Below are 21,755 nucleotides of genomic sequence, written 5' to 3'. Positions count from 1 at the left end.
TATGATTCTACTGTCATACCCCCATGCACCCATATTTGCTGGCATCTGTCTGTGGACTTGGTTCTGTTCCAGTGAGCTATGTACACCCATAACAATGTCATACTTAGTTACTGTGGCTTTGGAACTGAATATTTTGTAGACTGGATATCTCTTTTTCATTTTTATAGTATCTTAGCTATTTTTGCACCTTTATTCTTCCATATACATTTTATTTTTTTAAAGCTATTTTTAAAATATATTTTTATTGATTTCAGAGAGCAAGGGAGAGGGAGAGAGAGATAAAAACATCAATGATAAGAGAATCATTGAGCCCTAGTCAGTTTGGCTTGGTAGTTAAGAGTTTTGGCCTGCAGACTGAAAGGTTCTGGGTTCGATTCAGGTCAAGGGCACAAGCCCGAGTTGCAGGCTCGATCCCCTGTAGGGGGTGTGCAGGAGGCAGTCGATCAATGATTTTTCTCTCATCATTGATGTTTCTATCTCCCTCTCCCTCTCTGAAATCAATAAAAATATATTTTTTTAAAAAAAGAGAATCATTGATTGGCTGCCTTCTGCATGCCCCTCTAACTGGGGATCAAGCCCGCAACCCGGGCATGTGCCCTTGACCAGGATCAAACCCAGGACCCTTCAGTCCGCAGGCTGATGCTCTATCCACTGAGCAAAACCGGCTCGGGCTTCCATATACATTTTAGAATCAATAGACAAATTTCCAGAAAAATTGCAAATTTTATTAGAATCATACATTTGTTAATTTATAATTTGTTAGTTATATATGTGTAATCGTCACCCAAAGATATGTTTTTATTGATTTTTAGAGAGAAATATCGATAGAGAAACATTGATCAGTTGCCTCCTATACATGCCTGACCAGGGATCGAACCTACAAACTTTTGGTATATAGGATGATGTTCCAACTAAGCCACCTGGCCAGGGCAATAATTATTTTTTGAGCAAGGCACACAAATGCCAGGTTATTATAAGAACTACTAGTGGCCTGGTACACGAATTCGTGCATTGGTGGGGTTCCTTGGCCTGGCCGGCGATCAGGGCCGATCGGGGTCAATTGGGGCCGGCTGGCCAGGGGGAGGGACCACGGGAGGTTGGCCAGCTGCTGGAGGTTGGCTGTGGGAGCGTACTGACCACCAGGGGGCAGCTCCTGCTTTGAGTGTCTGTCTCCTGGTGGTCAGTACGCATCATAGCGACCAGTCGTTTGGTCAACCAGTCGTAATGGTCACTTAGGCTTTATATATATAGATTGGAAATAAACAAATGGGACTACATCAAAAGAAAAAGCTTCTGCACAGCAAAAGAAGCCATCGACAAAACAAGAAAGCCCACTGCATGGGAGAACATATATGCAATGTTATCTCCGATAAGGGTTTAATCTCCAAAATTTACAGGGAACTCATACAACTTAACAAAAGGAAGATAAACAATCCAATAAAAAAAATGGGCAAAGGACCTAAGTAGACACTTTTCAAAAGAGAACATACAGAAAGCCAAGAGACATATGAAAACATGCTCAAAGTCACTAATCATCCGAGAGATGCAAATCAAAACAGCAATGAGGTACCATCTCACACCTGTCAGACTGGCTATCATCAACAAATCAACAAACAACAAGTGTTGGCGAGGGATATGGAGAAAAAGGAACTCTCTTGCACTGCTGGTGGGAATGCAGACTGGTACAGCCACTGTGGAAAACAGTATGGAGTTTCCTCAAAAAATTAAAAATGGAACTCCCATTTGACCCAGTAATCCCACTTTTCGGAATATATTCGAAGAAATCAGAAAATCCAGTCAGAAAGGATATATGCACCCCTATGTTCATAGCAGCACAATTCACTATAGCTAAGATTTGGAAACAGCCTAAGAGCCCATCAGTAGATGAATGGATTAGAAAACTGTGGTACATCTACACAATGGAATACTATGCTGCTGTAAAAAAGAAGGAACTCTTACCATTTGCAACAGCATGGATGGACCTGGAAAGCATTATGCTAAGCAAAATAAGCCAGTCAGGGAAGGATAAATACCACATGATCTCACTCATTTGTACAATGAACAACATAAACTGATGAACAAAAACCGAGCCTGAGAAAAAAATATTTTAGAATATAATAGAAGTAATCCTTTATTTGCAGATTTTTCATATTTCATACAACTTTTGTGATATTACATATACTATATTAGTAAAGTTTTGGTAATATATTTTAAATATTTTTTCTTGCAATATTGTTTATTGCATGTAACATTTAAAATCTTTTTTCTTGAAAAATTAATATTTATTGCATGTATCGTTATTATATTTAAAATTGTTTTTCTTGAAATATTAAAAAAATTTAATGTCAAAAAGAAAAAAAAGAAGTATTAGAACTGTGAATATATAGCAACAAATAAAAAATAGACGAAGTCCCCATTCTTGTGGAACCTATATTCTGTCAGGGAAGATAGGTAGTCTATACATGTCAGTGTGGACTGTGTTATTGAGAAAAATGAAGGAGGATAAGGGGATCAAGACTAAAGGTAGGAATACTACTTTATTTAGGGAAGTCCAGTTTCTCTTGGGTAACCATCTAGGAGTGCAGTTGCTGGGTAGGTATGGGTGTATGCTTATCATACAAGACACTTAGATCTTTCTCCAGGGTAGTTGAACCATTGTATACTCACCAACAAAGTATGAGAGTTATGGGTGCTCTACATCCACACCAACATTTGACGTTATCAGTCTTAAATTTTAGCCACTCTGTTGGGTGTGTAGTAGTATCTCATAGTGGTTTTATTTTTTTTTAATTTCCTTGCTAACTAATGATGTAGAACACCTTTTCACATATATTAGCTACATAACTTCCTTTGTTAAATCTCTTGTATAATTATGTTTATCTTTTAGTTTGAATTCTGTATATATTTTGGAGCAACAAGTTCATTGTCATCGACATGTGAGTATGTATAAATATATATACACACTTACATATTTATAAACTTTTTAAAATAAATAATATTTGTTATAAAATGTGATTTTCTTAATAGTGTTTTTAATGAGAAGTTAATTTTCATAAGACTAATTTACTATTGTATTTGTTTTATGGTTATTGTTTTCTATAGTCTAAGAAATCTTTGCTAACCCTGGGTTATGAAGATATTGTTCTTTTCTAGAAGCTTTATAATTTTACCTTTTATGTTTAGGTCTTTGATCCATATAGGATTGATTCTGGGGTATGGTATGAGGTAAGTGGCTGAGGTCTGAGGGGAAGCATGGGACTTGGTTGGAAAGTCTGTAAGGAGGATTTTTCGAAAGATCGGAGCCCTAGGGGATTCTTGCCAAAGGCAGCAGCCCCTGCCTTGACTTTTCCAAACAAGTCTGAGCCCCCGGGTGTTTTACTGGAATCTTTATGTTTAGACTTCAAAACATCCTTGTTCAAAGGACACTGCAGATACATGTATTTTCTCAAGGATACTTACCCTGCTGATAGTATCTAGAGGTTAATTTTGGTTCAAGCTGTTACTACAATAAAAACCTAAGGAGGCAGGCAAATGGGACTGTCTGGTTCCTTTAAAATAAACAATATTTGTTATAAAATATGTTTTTTTAATAGAGTTTTTAATGAGAAGTTGTTAATTTTCATAAGACTAATTTACTATTAGTCTTATTTACAGAAATGTGTGTCAGAGTAATCATTCATCTGTTGCTCAGGGTCTGCAGGCCAGCCTGTGGGGATCGGGCTGAAACCAGTAGTCGGACATCCCCCAAGCGGTCCTGGATTGTGAGAGGGTGCAGGCCAGGCTGAGGGACCCCACTGGTGCACAAATCTGTGTACCGGGCCTCTAGTATATATATAAATCTTTATTATTGAGAGTATTACAGATGCCCCCTCTTTTTTCCCCATTGTTCCCCTCCATCTAGTTCCCACCTCACCTCACCCCAGGCCTTTACCACCCTATTGTATGTGTCCATATGTAATGTATATATGCATATAAGATCTTTGATTGATTTCTTTCCACTCCCCCTCCCCTGCTTCCTCTGAGATTCATCAGTTTGTTTCATGTTCCCATGCCTCTGGTTCTATTTTATTCATCAGTTTATTTTGTTCATTAGATTCCTTGCTTGTTTATTTTTATTTTTAGATTTAATTGTTGATAATATGTTCTTATTTCCATTTTATTGTTCATATTTTTTATCTTTTTTTCCTTCTTCCTCTTCTTAAAGAATACCCTTTAACATTTCATGTAATACTGGTTTGATGGTGATGAACTCCTTTAGCTTTTTCTTCTCTGTGTAGCTCTTTATCTGACCTTCAATTCTAAATGAGAGCTTTGCTTGCTGACTGGTGTGGCTCAATGGTTGAGTGTTGACCTATGAGCCAGGAGGTCATGGTTCGATTTCCAGTCAGGGCATATGTCCTGGTTGCGGGTTCAATCCCCAGTGTGGGGCATGCAGGAGGTAGCTGATCAATGATTCTCATCATTGGTATTTCTATCTCTCTCTCTGGCTGCCCTTCCTCTCTGAAATCAATAAAAAATATATTCAAATGAGAGCTTTGCTGGATAAAGTAATCTTGGTTGTAGGTCCTTGTTACTCATCACTTTGAATGTTTCTTGCCACTCCCTTCTGGCCTGAAAAGTTTCTGTTGAGAAATAAGTTGACTGTCTTATAGGCACTCCCTTGTAGATAACTAACTGCTTTTCTCTTGCTGATTTTAAGATTCTCTCTTTAACATTTGGCATTTTAATTATGATATGTCTTCGTGTAGGCCTCCTTGGGTTTCTCTTGTTTGGGATTCTCTATGCTTCCTGAACTTGTAAATCTATTTCTTTCACCAGGTAGGGGAAGTTTTCTGTCATTTCTTCAAATAGGTTTTCAGTTTCTTGCTCTCTCTCTTCTCCTTTTGACACTCCCATGATGCAAATATTGGTACACTTGAAGTCTCAGGGCCTCCTTATACTCTCTTCATATTTTTGGATTATTTTTCTTTTTGCTCTTATGATTGGGTGTTCTTTACTTCCTTATATTCCAAATCACTGATTTGATTCTCAGCAACCTCTAGTCTACTGTTGAATCCATGTAAATTATTCATTTCTAAAAAAATATATTTTATTGATGTCAGAGAGGAAGGGAAAGGGATAGAGAGATAGAAACATCAATGATTAGAAAGAATCATTAATCGGCTGTCTCCTGAACACCCCCTTCTGGGGATCAAGCCCACAACCTGGGCATGTGCCCTTGACTGGAATTGGACCTGGGACTCTTCAGTCTGCAGGCCGATGCTCTATCCACTATACCAAAACAGCTAGGGCATGTAAATTACTCTTTATTTCAGTTAGTATATGCTTAATTTCTGACTGGTCCTTTTTCATGTCTTTGATGTTCTCACTAAGTCCCTTGAAGCTCTCATTAAGATCCTTGAGCATCCTTATAACCATCGTTTTGAACTCTGTATCTAGTAGTTTATTTGATTCCATTTCATTTAGTACTTTTTCTGGAGATTTCCTCTGTTCTTTCATTTGTGACATGTTTCGTTGTCTCTGCATTTTGGCTGCTTCCCTGTGTTTATTTCTATGTATTAGTTATGTCTCCTGGAATTGGTAGTGTGGTTTTTATGTGGTAGGTGTCCTGTAGGGCCCAGTAGCTCAGCCTCCACAGTCACCTGAGCCTGGTACTCTTGGTGCATCCCTGTGTGCAGTCTTATTGTAGTTGAGCCTTGATTGCTGTTTGCGTTACTAGGAAGAATTGACCTCCAGGCCAATTGTCTATGAGGACCAGCTGCAACTACAGTGGAAGAGCTGCTGTGCAAGAGACACCCCTATGGAGCAGGACTTGCTTCAGTGCAGCTTTGGTGCTCACTGAGTCTGCCCCTTGAGTGTGTTGCAGTGGTCTGAAGCTGTCCACCTGGTGCACTGGCTTTGGGGCTTCCTGGGAGGTGCAAAGTCAGGCACTGCTTGGGGCCACCTTGCAGGAGCTACAGAGTGATCTGCAGATGACTGCTACTTGTATTTGGCTTGGAAGTGCCCAGGCGAGGCCAAACTGTTAAGCAAGGCAGGCTGGTGCTAGTGTCAGGTCTTGGAGCTCTTATTGACAGGTTTGGGGCATGCTGACTCCAGCTGCAGCTTGTTTGAGAGATTTTAGGAAATCCTGAGGCCTGAGCCAGGACAGACTATTCATATAGAAAAGGTGCTGCAAACACCTTGGGTGGATCTGCAAATTGGGTGAGAGGGAATCTCTAGGGTGGAGTGAAAGCCTCAGATATGGCATCTGTGAGTCAGTTCTATGATGGGGGAGGTCTCAGCATAGGAACAATGAACCCTGTGAGAACCTCTATCTGGGAGAAAGCCTCCCTCAAGTTCTTGCCCCGATGCCAGACAATCCAGTTCCTCCCCATATGTCTCTGGATGCCCCCAAGCTGCTGCCTCAGTTCTGGAGCTCAGAGGTAATGAGTCTGAGTAAGTGCATATGCCGGACCTTTAAGAGGAACTGCTGGGACTCTGGCAGCCTCTGTGTCACTCAGCCACAATCCCAGCTGGTTTTTATGGCCTGAAGTTAAGGGGACTTCTCTTCCCAGATCTGGGAGCCTAGACTGAGGGGGTCTGGTGTGGGAGGCCTCCGCAGCCAAGATACCCTTCCCAATTAGAAACACTACACATGGGTTTCAGACCAGTCTGTTCCACGCCTCTAATCCTCCTGCCAGTCTTAATGTGCTTTCTTCTTTAATTCTCTAGTTGGAGGACTTCCATTCAGTAAGACTTCAGGCAGTTCTGAATGATGGTTGTTCTGTATTTTAGTTATAATTTTGCTGTGGTTGTGGGAGGTGGTGAGTACCGTGTTTATCTACACTGCCATCTTGGTTCCTTCTATATATTTTTAATAGACTTTTGTTGTTAGTAGTAAGAGTTCCCATATTCCATGCACTCAATACAATATACAGATGATGTATTATGGAAGTGTGCATCTGAAATCTACATAAATTTATTAACCAATGTAACCCCAATAAATTCAATAAAATTTTTTAAAAATTCTGGTATTCTTTTACAACTTTGTCTTCTCTGGATTCCCCCAAAGCTCCTCTCCCATAATCCCTTTTATTCTCATATTGTGACATGCTTTTATGTAGTAACACAGAGAGGAAAAGCTAATAGAAGCTGAGATGAATTTTATTTTTCTTTTAAACAGAAGAAAGGAAAATGGTGGAGTTACATATTTATAAATATCTATAAATACAGAGCGATAGGCAAAGGCTTCCAAATAAATAAATAAATATTGCCACATGCTTCAAGACATAGGAAATTGTGGGGGCTACCTTGGCACTGCCAAAGAGAAACCCCCCTAATAGATGCTATTGAGTTTGTGAGATTATAACCAGTTTCCTACTAAAGTCCTTTGGGAATTTTCCATCAGTATTGGGGAGCTTCCAATAGTTTTTATACAGTATAATATCTCCAACAGAAAATGAAAACTATATAAAGAGAATATTTGCCATGCACTGCTACATAGTATTATAGTTTTGGTGCTTCATAAAAGGAACTATTTCTTCAAGTTCAGCTTAAAACCATTAGGCAAAAACAGTTGTCCAATGTTTCTCTCATAAGTAAAAAGAACAGATGTTTTTAAGGTTGGGTACATGATAGCAGTGAGGGGAAGGGGTGGCTGGGAAGAAGCTGTTAAGTCTGCTTGTTAATATTTTGCTCTTTGGGGGAGCCAATTAAGTAGAGGTAGGAAAATGGGGCCCTGCTGTAGGAAGACCCTACGTTGCCAGGTAAGGCTACACTTGATCTTAGCCAAAAGGCTGAGAAGCGATGCTGGGTAAGGCTAGAGTGAGGACTGAGCAGCCATCCCACTGTCTGGTGCTCCTCGGCTGTGAGGTTTGGTTTTCCCCATGGTAGTATTGGGGCTCCTTGGCCTGAAAGCTGTCTTCATTTAATGCCCGCCCCCCCCCCCCCCTGATTTCCAAAGTGGATTAAGACCCAGACTTGTCAGCCTGGGAGTGTTTTAACCAGCCCCCAGCCACTGCTATTGGGTGGTAGAGATCGTATGAAGAGCTGGCAATGTGGACTTTTCCTAACTCCTTCACTGAGGTGCCCTGGCTATTGGACTTTGCTTTCCCCAGGTCCTTGATGCCACTTCACTCAGAGGACAGAATTTACCAGAATACAGAGAACCTCGCCCAGAGCAGCCCCATTGTCTCAGGACCCCTCCCTTCCCTGTGACATTTTTATAATCCATCCAGAATGGATTGCCACTGGACCTGGAAGTAGAGGCTTGGTGAAATGCCTCTTAGGAGAGTTTGAATTTATTTCCATTTTGAAAAACAAATCCTAGCAGGCTAGATTTTCCAGAGCCGGTACCAGGGCTCTTCCTCAGGCCCAGTTCACTGGAGCCGAAGACTGGGCCAGAGGCCAGGCTGTGCCTGGGAGCCGAGCAGGGTGCTTCCCGGCCCTCTGGCTCTGCCTGCTTAGAGAGCATGGCCAGGGGCGCCGGCCCGGGCAGCTGGAGTTTTCTAGCTTGATTTCTGCCTCAGTTCTCTGAGCATTCTGGTGAGGTTCTGACCGGCTTCCACCCATCTTTTTGACAGCTGTTCTCCAGAGATGCTCAAGGAAGAACAAAGGCTTGGGATTAGGGTTCCCATTCATTTGCCCAGTTCGGCTGTTACTACCCTGCCTGGGTCAAGGTTACAAATTCGAATGCCAACAGGGCCAAGGTAACAAATGCAAGGGACAGAGGAGAAGACCGCTGGCATTGACTCTTCCTTCACCTGCAGAGCCGTGAGCTCACTAAATTGTAGCTTTGATTTTAGCGCTAAACTGATTAAGAAGAGGCGTCTATATGGAAGGAAAACCAGAGAAGGGAAAAATCCTTTCTCTCCTCAGTGAAGCGGAAATTTCGATTTTACCTATGGGGCTGAATTCAGAAAGGTGGTTTAGGTGGGTCGAGGAAGGCAGCGGAGCCCCTTTTCTCAGGCCTCGAAGGCAGGTTCTCAGGGGCTTTCCTAGGGAAGGAAATGGAGAGAAGCGGCTAATTGCACACACCATCGCCCCACCTCCCCTTCCTTGGCGTGTACAGGGGGCTGTCCCTTGCAGTGGTTCTCAACCTTCCTAATGCCGCGACCCTTTAATACAGTTCCTCATGTTGTGGTGACCCCCGCTTCCATTGTTACAAATTGAACATAATTAAAGCATAGTGATTAATCACAAAAACAATGTGTAATTATACATGTGTTTTCCGATGGTCTTAGGCGACCCCTGTGAAAGGGTCGTTCGACCCACAGGTTGAGAACCGCTGCTTTAAAGGCTGCGTGCGTTTCTGAAAGGTACGAGAAGCATTCCTTTGCGGGTCCTAGGCGGACCTGGGGGCGGCGCGTGCGAGTTCACCCTGTTGCTGCTCCGCACCACCCCGAGCGGGTCGTGGGCCGCCACGCTGTTGTCCTCGGCGCTGCTCAGCTCCTGGGAGCAGGAGGCGGGCGCGGGCGTCAGGCGCGGCACGGGCTTCAGCACGACCAGCGGGTCGGCCGCCGAGTTGTCCTCGGCGCTGCGCGTGTGGCGGCGCGGCGCGGGCGTGTTGAAGTGGAAGAGCGGGATCTCGTTCCTCCGCGACAGGAACTGCGAGTAGGGCGGCGGGTTGGTGCCCGGCAGGAAGGCCCTCTTGGCCCGGCCCAGGCTGACGAGGAAGCGGTGCTGCGGCGAGTGGTACACGTCGTAGCCGTTCTCCAGCGTCTGCTGGCTGAACCGGCAGCTCTCGGGGCTGAAGTGATGCTGCAAGGCGGAGGCGGCCGTGAGCGCGGCCCGGCCCCGGCCCCGACCCCACCCCCATCCCCACCCCCGGCCCCGGCCCCGGCCCCGGCCCCGACCCCACCCCCGGCCCCGGCCCCGGCCCCGACCCCACCCCCGGCCCCGGCCCCACCCCCACCCCCGGCCCCGGCCCCGGCCCCCACCCCCGGCCCCGGCCCCGGCCCCACCCCCACCCCCGGCCCCAGCCCCGGACCCCACCCCCGGCCCCGGCCCCACCCCCACCCCCGGCCCCAGCCCCGGACCCCACCCCCGGCCCCACCCCCACCCCCGGCCCCAGCCCCGGACCCCACCCCCGGCCCCGGCCCCGCGCTCCGGGGCGGACCCGCCTGGGGTCCCGGAGGCAGCAGGTGCTGGGAGGAGCCCCATCCCTCCCGACTACTCTGTTCGGAGGCGCATTTCACCCGGCTGGGGAAACGTGGTTTGCACCAGTGCGTTAGGCACCCACCGCAGCTCCCACCCCCAGGGCGCGGCAGCCACAGGGCTCACAGCCCCAGCCTGGACGTGGGCGAGGGCGGACGGAGCCGCAGCGCGCCGGTGCCTGGTTCTGGAGGGAGGGCTAACTTACTAGTAAATGCAGCCTTGTCCTTCCAGCGCTCTACCTTTTTGAACCCTCTTTTGGCTGGTGGAATGGCGTTTGAAGGAGAAAGGGGATGGAGTTTGAAGGGTCAAACATAAGTGGGGGTACTCACATCAGAGAAAATGTGATTTGGGAGTTAGGGACGTGAACTTTAGCAACAGATGTCCTAGGTCTGAGCCCTCAGTCTGCCACTATAACTAGGACAGGGTTTTATTGAGTGCCTGCTAGGACCTCTGCATATTATATTTAGTTTAATCCTCAAACTCCATGAAGTAATGTTTTACAGATGAGAACTATGTATATGCAGTCAACAGCTATTTGTGGTCAACAGCTATTTATGTATCCATTTAATTTTCTATATTTCTTCAACAGGTATTTCTCTGCTCTGGGTCAGATACCGTTATTGATGTTGGGACACAGCAGTAAGCAAAACAGAAAGTCATTGCTCTCATGAAATTTCTGGTGCGTCTGTCTGTCTGCTTATCCTGAGATAAGCTGTCCCATTATTGTACCATCTCAAAACCCTTTGGGCTGTGCCTGCAACCTGTAGTTTGGGAAATCCTTTGCTTATCCGTCTGAAGGGCCAGCCAGCACAGTCGGGGCAGAGAAAATTAATTAGAGAACTTTAACTAGGGGGAGCCCCACAGGGCAATGGTCCATCCCACTTTCCTTTTTCCATTCAAGGAAACTGAAGTTTAGAGGAATGGGGGTGAGGCGGAGGGGGGGCGGGGCGGGGGGCGCTTGACCAAGGTCAAGGAGGTCTAGTAACAGAACCAAGAAGACACTTACGGCTTCTCACCCTTCCTAATGCGCTTGATGACATGAATTGACATGGCTGAAGGGCCTTTGGCTACACACAAGGTGCTGTGTTAGATACACAGGTGAAAACTAACAGGCATTAGACTACAGGCTAAGAGTTTGGACCCCAGAGCCAGACAGGCTGGTTCAAACCCCAGGTGTATAAACCTGAGCATTTACTACTTCGACGGAAAAAAGTACTCAGTGAAAACACGTCATCAAGATAGTCTGCAAATGGAATCTTCAAGCTATAAACGCCTATGTTCTGTCAAAAAAAAAAAAAAGATAATTATTTGCAAATGGTGATCAGCACAAAAAGAAACTCACGGATCCAAAAATGTTGCCTCTAAAGTCCATGCAGAGGTATCTCCTACTCATCACTCCAGTTATCACCACAAAGCCAGCGTCCTCTGATCTGATCATCAGGGCACCTGTGGAGAAAAGCATTCAGGTCAAACCTTGCTGTACATCCAGTTCCCACCTTCGAGCACTTTTGGAAAACCTGCCTTCATGAATCTTCCCTTGATTAATTTTAATGGTCATGATGATTTCACAAACCCTCTCCTTGTACTTACTTGTTCAGCCTCATTTCTTCTGACTCCTACACGCCCCCACTCTTGTCCCCTCTCCCCCAATTACCTTGCTCCTCACCCCCTTGCCACATGGAGCATTCTGAACTCCCTGCATTCTTTCATCTGTGCCCTACACATGTTTCTCTCCTTGCCTGGGCTGTCTTTATCGTCTCCTTGCCTGGCTAATACCGCTTCATGTTTGTGGTGGTAGTCACATTCCCCCAAAGCTTCTGCCTTTGTGATTTTAAAATCTATACCAAGATGTCTTTCAAGGATCCAGGTTGCACACAGAGCCTGATTCTCCACCTGAGTAGCTGTGCAAATGTCCCTGGTACCTCAGTCAACACCCATCATGTGTCAAGAACTGTATTAGAATTGATCTTCCCTCTCTTCTCTGCTTATTGAAGTCACTCATCCTTCAAGGCCAGGCTAATCTCCCTCAGCATTGATTGTTCTTTCTTTTCAGCTCTCAGCACAATGCCTACACCTCTATTGCAGCATGCATTTCATTCCCCTTGCTTTAGGGTTACATACCTAGTGTGTCCCCTAGAGGGAGCTACTTAGAATCAGATGGTTTATCTTTCCATGTTGAATAGGGTTGGATGGAATTTTTTTCTTGGGTCTTTATTGCTGTTCTTTGTCTTTTTCTCACTTGGTGATGTCCCCTCAAGGTGCTGTCCCTCATGGTCTTTCAATGCCCCTCTCAAAAACTAGTTTCTGGCAAGGGCCCAAAATCCATTCACACTACCTACACCTTAAATAATTGATAACAGCTTTAGTACACCCTTGACCCACTCCCATGGAAACTTGCAATTTTAACAAGTACCAATGGCGAGTTAAAGAAAGTCTAAAGCTTTCTGTTTTGTGGCAAGGGTACAATTCAGCAAGACTTATGCCCCACATGCTGTTTAATTACCTGACATTTTCTATTGAAAATCATTTCCTTAAGTCTTTAAGGTCACTTCCATTGCCTACCACTGCATCTCATTTGGCCTCAGCCCGTGGGGAGGAGCCCAGGTAGTGGTTCAAATCCCTCTTTTAGAAATGGTGTGTTCCCAGTAAGTGGTAGCACTTCATGGGTTGACTTACAGCCCGTCTCCTCCTCCACCCAATGTAGGATCAATACAAGACCTCTGAGGAGAGCAGCAGCCAATTCTTAGACACGAGCTGAGAACAGACCCTGATCTGGACTGAAGTCAGAATGACGTGGGACAGAGGAAATGAGGTGGGAGCAAGCCTAGAATGAAGAGAAAGGAGGAGGCCAAAGAGGAAAGTTAATTTGATTCCAAGTTTGGCTGAGGATTAGCCTTGAGGGAAGCTTCTGGAAGCGGGGTGGGGTATGGGAGGTGAGGAGGATATTTGCATTGCTCCATAATTGGGTCTGCCTATGTGTCTCAAATAGGTGGCTAATTTTGTGGTAAGCCCTGAGAGAAACTTAAGAAACATGAAAGGAATAGTTCTGTCCTGATGAATTTTCTTTACATTGAGTAACTTTTTGAGTGATTGTGCGCTAAGAACTTTATGTATTTTACATTTTCAAAACAACAGTTTTATTGTTAATATTATTAATATTGGCAGTAGCAGCATCCCAACTTAAGTGTTGTGGAAACTAAGGCAGGATTCAAACTAAGGTCAGTGGACCTAACATCCTCTTCCTATCACCTTGTAGCTTGTCTCCAACAGAAATCATCAGAAGACAAAGTCAAGGCCCCACACAGTGGGTCAGGAAAGGAGCACTGAACCAGGAACTGGATTACAGTCCCAATTATACTTCTTACTGACTTGGTAGCCTTGGGCAGGTCATGCTCTTGCCTCAGTTTCCTCAGTTGTGAAAAGGGAATAATAACAGCTGTCCTGCCTGCTTTATAGGGTTACAATTAGAATCTAATGGAATGATGGCTATAAAAATGACTTCAAAGTGTTGAGCAAAGGAAAGGCATTAGACAGTATTGCTGACCTGCCATTATGACATCCTGTGCTCAGGGTCACTGTGGGCAGTGTGCATGGGACACCTGCTTCTGGTCTCTGAGGCCAGTCCCAGTAGGATTCAGCCCGCAGAGGAACAGTGAGCAGCTGGCTATGGAGGATGCTCAGACTTGAATCAAACCAACATAAGCCAGTGGGAAAACCAGAAAATATAAGAGAAAGACTTTGTTCCCTTTGCCATTTCAGAAGGCATGTTTTCACAGTCTGCACAGATGCGAGGGCAGAATTCAGCAGAAAGAAAGACTAAACCACTGGCTGCTTGAGTCACAACCTGTTGGAGCCAGGCAGAGTGAATGGACGTTTCTTTTAGTCGCAACAGGTGGTGTGTGTGGCCCTGGGAGAAGCACAGGTTTGGGCTCATGGTATCCTCTAGGTCAGTGGTGGGCAAACTGCGGCTCGCGAGCCACATGTGGCTCTTTGGCCCCTTGAGTGTGGCTCTTCCACAAAATACCACGTGCGGGTGCGCATGTACAGTGCGATTGAAACTTCATGGCCCATGTGCAAAAGTCAGTATTTTGTGGAAGAGCCACACTCAAGGGGCCAAAGGACTGCATGTGGCTCGCGAGCCGCAGTTTGCCAACCACTGCCTGGGTAGGTCATCTACTACCTATGTGACTTTGCGTGAGTTATTTAATTTCCTTAACCTTTGTTTTCCTCATAAGTAGCAGAATCACCTCATTTGGCTGTCTAGAGGATGCATTGCGATAATATTTTTATCCACTGTAAAAGCACTTTCTAAAATGCTGGTAATTGTTATATTACCTCTTTGCCTCAACCTCTGCTGTTAAAGTAGAAAATTACCTTCTCTGTTCTAGTCTCATAGCCAGTAAGTGACAAGTAAGATGATCTGTGTAAAGTACTGCCAGCTCCTCAGAAGAAAGAGAAGATTTTGAAGGATGAAGGAGCCTGAGGACAATTTACCTTCAAATAAAGAAAATGCCAACGAGGAAGGAAGTGACAGTAACTGCATCTAGGAAATGACAGTAACCCGGGGTAGTAAGCCTCTTTTCTCTGCTGGTTCCACAAAGTGGGGGGTAACAGGGAGTGGGAGGGTGGCCTTGTTCATAGCAGGACAGGAGACACAGACGTTGAAGAGGCTCCCTGCCATCTGTGCTGAGTCCGAAGGGAGGTTACAGAATCTTGTAGGTAGGCAAGTTCACAGTGACCAACCACCCAAAGATGGGGTGGGCACTCAGCTATTAATCAAGAATTTGCTAAAGCACAGCAATCAAATGAGACAGATTTCACTGGAAATCTATAATGACTTAAGAGGGGAAAACCCACCCACTCCTTCCTATCAGTGTACATGTGTTGCTTTACACTCATTGAGGAGGCAATTATAAATCCTCTGTTAATTAGTTGTCCTACCTATCCACATACGCCCATGTTTCCTCTATTCTTTTTGGTAACATTTATCTTATTGTATGCATTTTTTTTGGTAGTGCACATGATACCTGATTTGAATAGTACAATAGATTATTCAAAGTAGGAAAAGTGTCTCCCACCCACCACCGTGACCTGAGTTCCCATCCCCGGAGCACCTTGCTTAGCTAGCAGCTATACCTGACAAAACTTTTCTGTAAAATAAAAAATCTGAAATCAGTTCAGTTTATTTTACTTCTTCTCAGTCATTCTAATTCATTCCAACTAATACTCGGTGCCTTCGCTGGGCCTGACACGAGTGGATATTTGAGGGAAAGTTCTACATTTTGGCTTGCCTGCTCAGTAGGCGGAGCCCCATACACTGGAGCACTCAGCCTACCACAGCCGGCTCACGCCAGTCTACTTTGTCATGTTCAGGAGGACATGTCTTTGGGGGGGGGGGGGGCTCCTTTCAGTGAAGGGATTCCATAATTTTAGACAAGTTTTATAAGCATTCTCTAATTGATTGAAGCCCTTTCCATCTATGGGAATCAGAATAAGGTACCATAAACCACTCGTGCACGTTAAACCTTGCAGTGGAAGTAAGGGTGACCCTCCACGGGAGCTGCAAAAATTGTATTTCCGAGAAGTCTGATAATAAGCTGGGAGACAGGGTGAAGTGCTTGAAGGGCCGTGTCTGCCTTTGCAGTCACAGAGCTTTGCATGATGTCAGACACATTGTCGGCTCCGCTAAACACCCCTTGGATAAAATGAGCAGCACTTTGGATGTATCAAGTATATCCAGATTTATTTCAGATTTTCACCATTAGACTCAAACTTGGCTTCCAAGATGTTGATTCCTGAATCCCACCTTATCCTGTTGAGTTCTGGAGCCTTTTTGGTATTTGGAGAGACCTTTTCTCCCTCCTCTAATCTCTTATCACCACCCATTGAGCACTTGAAGAGATTTGAACTGTTGGTTTTGCATGTGCATATACCTTGCTACCAGGTTTAAGAACCTTTGATTCTTAGCAGAATTACTGTCTTGCACACAACAAGGCCACAGGAAAATTACTAAATAATTTAGTACAATATACAGCAAATAGTTTGCTGTAATTAAACAGACTGTGATTACTCTTTCATTCCTTTATTTATTTATTTTTTTAAATATATTTTATTGATTCTTTACAGAGAGGAAGGGAGAGAGATAGAGAGTTAGAAACATCAATGAGAGAGAAACATCGATTAGCTGCCTCCTGCACATCTCCTACTGGGGATGTGCCCGCAACCCAGGTACATGCCCTTGACCGGAATTGAACCCGGGACCCTTCAGTCCGCAGGCTGACGCTCTATCCACTGAGCCAAACCGGTTTCGGCTCTTTCATTCCTTTAATTTGTTCTTTAATTTAATCAGTATATATTTTTCTGTATTCTTAGAGTAATTTTTACATATTCTAGTAAAATGGAGGACCTTGTCTTTTTCAATATCCATCCGTCCTCCTGCTTCATTATTTCTTATATAGGTGCACACCAAAGGGCCCTCATATGAATCATACACAATTGATTGACTATTGTGGACTGTGATCCAACGTTCCACAAATGTAATCTTTAAAACATTCTAGTTGTCTCGTGTTGCCAAAGAGCTCCCAACTAGCTCATTTGCTACTGATTTGTAGTGAACTGGGTAGCTCTGAAGCGCCCGGTGACCTGTTGGATGGATGCATGCATGGATAGATAGATAGATGAGTGCATGAATGGTTTGTGCACATGGTCAGGCCCATCAAGACAACATACCTGGATAGTCTGTCTTTTATACATTTTTCCTGAAAAAATTTAAAAGGCCAGAATACAAGAAGCTCCAAGTTGGAAAGAGCCCCTGAGTTCAGCTATTTCAAATCGGAGTTGGACACAGGCATCTTCTTCACAACCTCCATTGCTAACTCTGCCCAAAGCTCATAAGCTAAAACTCAGTGACTATTTACCTGTCTGTCTTTGCCCTCTGAACCGCCTTGCCTTTCTTTCACTCTTTGGACAGGACAAGGGAAAGTGGCTGCTGTTGTGGGAAGAAGGACTTTAGTTAAGATAGAAGGTATTCATGACAGTAGAAACCAGTAAACGTTACCTAGGACGGTGGCAGAATCTTCTCCCAAGGTTTAAACACACTCACAGAGGCTGGATTAGCCCTCTGGTCTAGCCCAGGGTCTCCCCATGTCCCTGGCAGGGGACAGGCAAAGGAGCTCCCCTTCCTCCCAGCCTGAATGAAGCCCCTACTCACTGTAGATGGTCTGATGGGGTGTGCCGTCCACGTGGCCATCCTTGTGGATCTGCAGGTGGTAGCTGTTCCTGGCTGAGGCCGTGTACAGGTGGGTCAGGCCACCCCAGCTGGAGCCGAGCAGTGGGGAGGCGTTGGGATAGGCTCTGACCACACAGCACAGGGCCAGGACGCAGACCAGCAACCCAAGGCGGGCCCCTGGCATCGCTGCTCTCTGAATGGCTGGTGCGGAGTTTGAAACCTGACACTGCTTCCCTGACTCGGGGCAGCCTCTCTGGCCTTTTTCTCCTCTTCCCCCTGGTGGGTATCTGGCGTGAGGATCCCAGGCTGGATTCCCTCCTTTCCCCCTTGGGCTTTTAAAGGGTAGCAGTGTGACATCAACCAGGAAAACCTCCACTGTCCACATCCTCTGTGTTGTAATCAGCTCATTTGAAGAGAGTGCAGAGAACTCTGAGGCTCACAGAAGGCACGTCGGTTACACACACACACACACACACACACACACACACACACACACACACACACACCAATTTCAAGCCAACGCTCCAAGAAGTGGATGATGTGTGGGCAAAAGTTATCTATGACTGTTGACCTGTCCCACTTCCACCAGGAAATGTGAAGGCAGCCAGCGGTTCCGAAAAAATCCAGCTTCAGTCATGCGGTCAATAGACTCCTGTGCAATTAATCTCCCAATGAGTCTACTCATTTTGGTTTTCTTGGTCCTTCCCATCCCAATCAGCAACAATGTGTCCAGTGCTTTTCTCTGTGTATAGCACAGGTGGGCGTTTGGAAGGACACAGAAATAATACAGAATAGCATCAGGCACCAGGGATCCTCTGAGACGCCCCCATCCTACCCCACCCCATGAAGATACAGGAGCAGAGAACAGAGAGGCCTAAACCAAGGTTGCCATTGGGGAAAGTTCCAGACAGGAAGAAGGAAAGCAAGGCCTTGAGTCTCTGCTGCTCTACAAAATGAAATGCTGATGTTTGATTTCTCAGTGTCCCTGGTTGGGCTGTCTAGGGCAGAGGAGGTGGGCCATATCAGGCCCAAGAAATCATTTGGTCTGGTCCTGAAGGCAACTGCAGGCAGGACTCAAAAGTCAATAAGTCTAAGTGCCTTTTCCATAGCAACATAGTCTATATTGCTCTGGTCTAGGGCACCTGAACTGGTATTATGGTCCCTCCAATAATATGGAGACTCATTGAGAGACCTCACGAAGACCGGGAGACTGATGGCTGAGCACAGAGGTCAGAGCCCAGGAAGGTCCCGGGAGTGAGTGGCAGGCCAGGGAGTCCCCACAGTTAGTGTCTATTGGGTGCCTGGCTCCTAGGATGGGACCGTTCTCAGAGATGCTCCTCACAGGTGTGCCCTCTGGGAAGCTACACGTGATGGAGGACATCTTAGCACATGCAGCTCAACAGGGAGCAAGCTGCTGGAACGCATCCCAGAAAAACACACACAGGAGGCTGTGACTTTTCCAGTTCCCCATTTGTTGAGTGCATACCATGGACAGGCATCAGGCTGGACACCGTGGTTGATTAAAGAGAGAGCAAACGGTGATCCCTGCCTCAAGGAGCTCACAGGCTAAGAGAGAAGGGAGGTAAAGATAGGTAACCACAACACAAAGCATGATGGGATGCACAATCATATAGGTGCTGGCGAAAGCGGCAGGGGGCTGGGGGGTGCATATGCTATCTTACATTTGCACAAGGCTTTATAGATTACGAAGCATTTTCATGTGTACTAGCTCATTTGAATCTCATTGCAGCGCTGTGAGATAGGCACTCCAGGCATTATCAACATTTTTGTATTACACATGAAGAAAAGGTCTTGGGATTCACATGTACAAATAAATGAGATCGGACAATGTCTTCTGCTTTCCCAGATTGCTTCTCCAATAATAATCATGGTGGCAACTAACATTTATTGAGAGCTTACCAAGTGCTTTACTTGTACTAACTCAGTGAATTTTCATAATAAATCTCTGAAGAGATGCGGTTATTTCCTTTATAGTTATAGGAAACTGATGCACACTGTTTATACAGTTAATATGGGGAAGAGGTCAGATTGGTGTCTGGGCAGTCTGACTCCAGCCCTCCTAAGCGCTTTGCTAGATATACAAACCCCACCAGAGCTAGGCGCCTGCTAAGGAAGTGCAGGTAGCAATGTGGCATATTCAGTGTTTCTCTATGAAACCCAGGCCTTTACCCAGGATGTGTCTCTAAGAGGCAGCATGCTGTCTTCCCAGGTTAGAGAGAAGATTTAGGACATTAAAAGGTTTATGTATAACACAGTCTTCTTCAATGATGTTCACAGAATGGTTCACAAGCATAGCCCCTCAACTCAGTTAACTGAAGAAACAGCCAAATACAAATACAAATCATCCAGGAACATTGGCCAGTTGACAAGCCTACATTTCCTCTGTCGCTTGCGAATGGGAAAGAGATTGGAAGCACCCGTGACAGTCGGTGGGCACTGAGAGCCTTCTCTGTGCAAGGAAAGGGCGGAGGGAGTTACAGGAATAAAGCAGTACAATCGTATCCTCAAAGGCTTATAATATTGAACAGAAAAACGAAAAACTTTGTTCAATACAAGGCACTGAGAGAGAGGAGCTAAATTACTAGGACGTTTAATAAACACTAAGGGGATTCAGAGAAGCAAGAGATCACTGTGGGGGCGGGGAGGGGGAGACACTGCAGTCAAAGAGGGCTTAAAGGGACCCGAGACTAGATGGAACCTTTATATGGACAGGCAGGGAAGGGTGCATCCCAGCGCCTGCCAGGGCACGTTGGGGAGCGAGTGCAGGTGTCTTGGGAGGCGCACCTGGCCATTGGCTCTGTTCCTGGGGTGAATGGAAGGGGAAGCTCCCTCGCCACTGCAGCTGGGAAAGAGAATTGATGTGCCACTTACTCCACTTCCCAAACCTTCCCTCCAAGAAGAAGCCCCGAATGCCCAGCAGCTGGATCTGAGGGCAGAGAACAATCCAGGGGAGTTGGTTTATTTCTGAAGGGAAAAGGGAGGGGGATGAGAGAAGAAGCATTTCCTATTTGGCGAGAGTGAAGCAGGCACAAGAACCTCAGAATAATTATCCTCACCTGAAATATGGAAAAATTGAGAGTGGAGGGGGGGATTTGCCCAATAGCAGAACTTCCAGCTCCTGGCTGAACTGCCTAGGAGCGGATTCCAAACCTGGCCACCTGTTAGAATCACCATAGCCCCAGGACTGATCTCAGACCTGCTGAATCTGCAGGGGGCAAGGCCCACTACTTGCATTTCCCCCCAAGCTACCTGGCATTTTCTAATCTCCCACACTAGATGCCAGTGACACTGAAGTACGTATCAAGAAATAGCTTTTGAGTTCCAATCACAGAGTTAGTACAGAGACCAAGACCCCCTTTAGTGGTCTGCTCAATTTTCCATGCCCTGCTAGGATTTCTGGTCGACTGTGCTGATTAAGATGTAAATGGGCCTTTCTAGCGAATTTTGGTAGTGAACACTACACCAGCACATGGTGCCTCTGAGCAGCCTCCCCCGCCAGCCCGATGGGTGTGGCATCTCCTCAGAAGCTTCTGAGAGCCTTGACAGAAAGGGACAGCCTAGAGGAAGTTGGTTCCAGTTCTTTGCACCTACAGGGCACTCATCTGTGACAATTCTGGTCAGAGGATTAAGAAACTGGTGTGCCCTTGGGAGCCAAATGAGAAAGGCTGATACCAGGTGGGAGCAGGAAGTGCAGGGAGCAGGCCAGTGGTTTGTGGTTCTGGGAAACCACTGTCCTTGGTGCCCAGGTGGCTGCCTGGCATGCAGCAGATGGGCACACCTGCTCTTCTCCAGCCGGCCCTGCAAGCCCCTGCTCTGACTGAGGAGGATTTGCTGCGGGAGCTGGGTGGAAGCCTCTGGTCCATCCCTGCATTTACAGTCAGAGAACCGAGGCTCTAAACATGGCGGGGGGGATAGGAATCTGTATTCCCAGTCGATTACTTTCCCTTAGCTCCTGACATCCTTTTCTCAGAATCTGATCTCCCCCAGGTCATAGTCTCTCAATCTGAAGACTTTCCAACAATTCAGATGTTCCCGTCTGGGTGTTTTTTTGGGGATAGGAAACCGTCTTGTCTTCTAGCCCCTCCCCCCAATTGTTTGCTCTGTCACCTGCTACACTTGATCATCCACCTGGGAATTACCCAACTGTGGGTGGTGACTGAAAGTGTTTAAATTCTCTGCTGGTTGGCTCATTTCTTTCTCCCTGCCTTGCTCATCATGCCCACACTGGATTAGGGATAGACTCAAGTAAGGCAGTTGCCTTTAATCTCATATTTAATATCATATGTATGATTATGTACATTTATATTGTGCTACCATAGGTCACTATAATATCAGTCTCACCCAAAGAGGTGTAGTCAAAAGTAAATCTAAA

At 45.7% G+C, this 21,755-nt stretch overlaps 1 protein-coding gene across 1 annotated transcript; it reads right to left on the bottom strand.

The window, feature by feature from the left end:
- Positions 1 to 7,793: 7,793 nt before the first annotated feature.
- Positions 7,794 to 17,654, bottom strand: FGF23 (fibroblast growth factor 23). The gene is made up of 3 exons (XM_059683832.1): positions 17,345 to 17,654; positions 11,477 to 11,580; positions 7,794 to 9,738 (listed from the first exon to the last, which is right to left on the bottom strand). Exons 1-3 carry the CDS (start codon positions 17,544 to 17,546, stop codon positions 9,271 to 9,273), a joined length of 774 nt encoding a protein of 257 aa, XP_059539815.1. The 5' UTR covers positions 17,547 to 17,654; the 3' UTR covers positions 7,794 to 9,270.
- Between the last annotated feature and the right edge of the window lie 4,101 nt (positions 17,655 to 21,755).

The sequence above is a fragment of the Myotis daubentonii genome, chromosome 2 (genome assembly GCF_963259705.1).
Source record: "Myotis daubentonii chromosome 2, mMyoDau2.1, whole genome shotgun sequence".
Classification (NCBI taxonomy): Eukaryota; Metazoa; Chordata; class Mammalia; order Chiroptera; family Vespertilionidae; genus Myotis; species Myotis daubentonii.
Note: the sequence above shows the minus strand (reverse complement) of the source record. Positions and strands in the feature narration are given on the sequence as shown.

What these genes read in the sequence shown, in the direction of transcription:
- FGF23 (XM_059683832.1), bottom strand. Translation starts at nt 17,546, where the DNA reads ATGCCAGGGGCCCGCCTTGGGTTGCTGGTCTGCGTCCTGGCCCTGTGC. An exon ending in ACCCCATCAGACCATCTACA is followed by an intron (nt 11,581 to 17,344) that starts GTGAGTAGGGGC and finishes TTTTCTCCACAG; the next exon opens with GTGCCCTGATGATCAGATCA. An exon ending in GAGGCAACATTTTTGGATCC is followed by an intron (nt 9,739 to 11,476) that starts GTGAGTTTCTTT and finishes TCCGCCTTGCAG; the next exon opens with CATCACTTCAGCCCCGAGAG.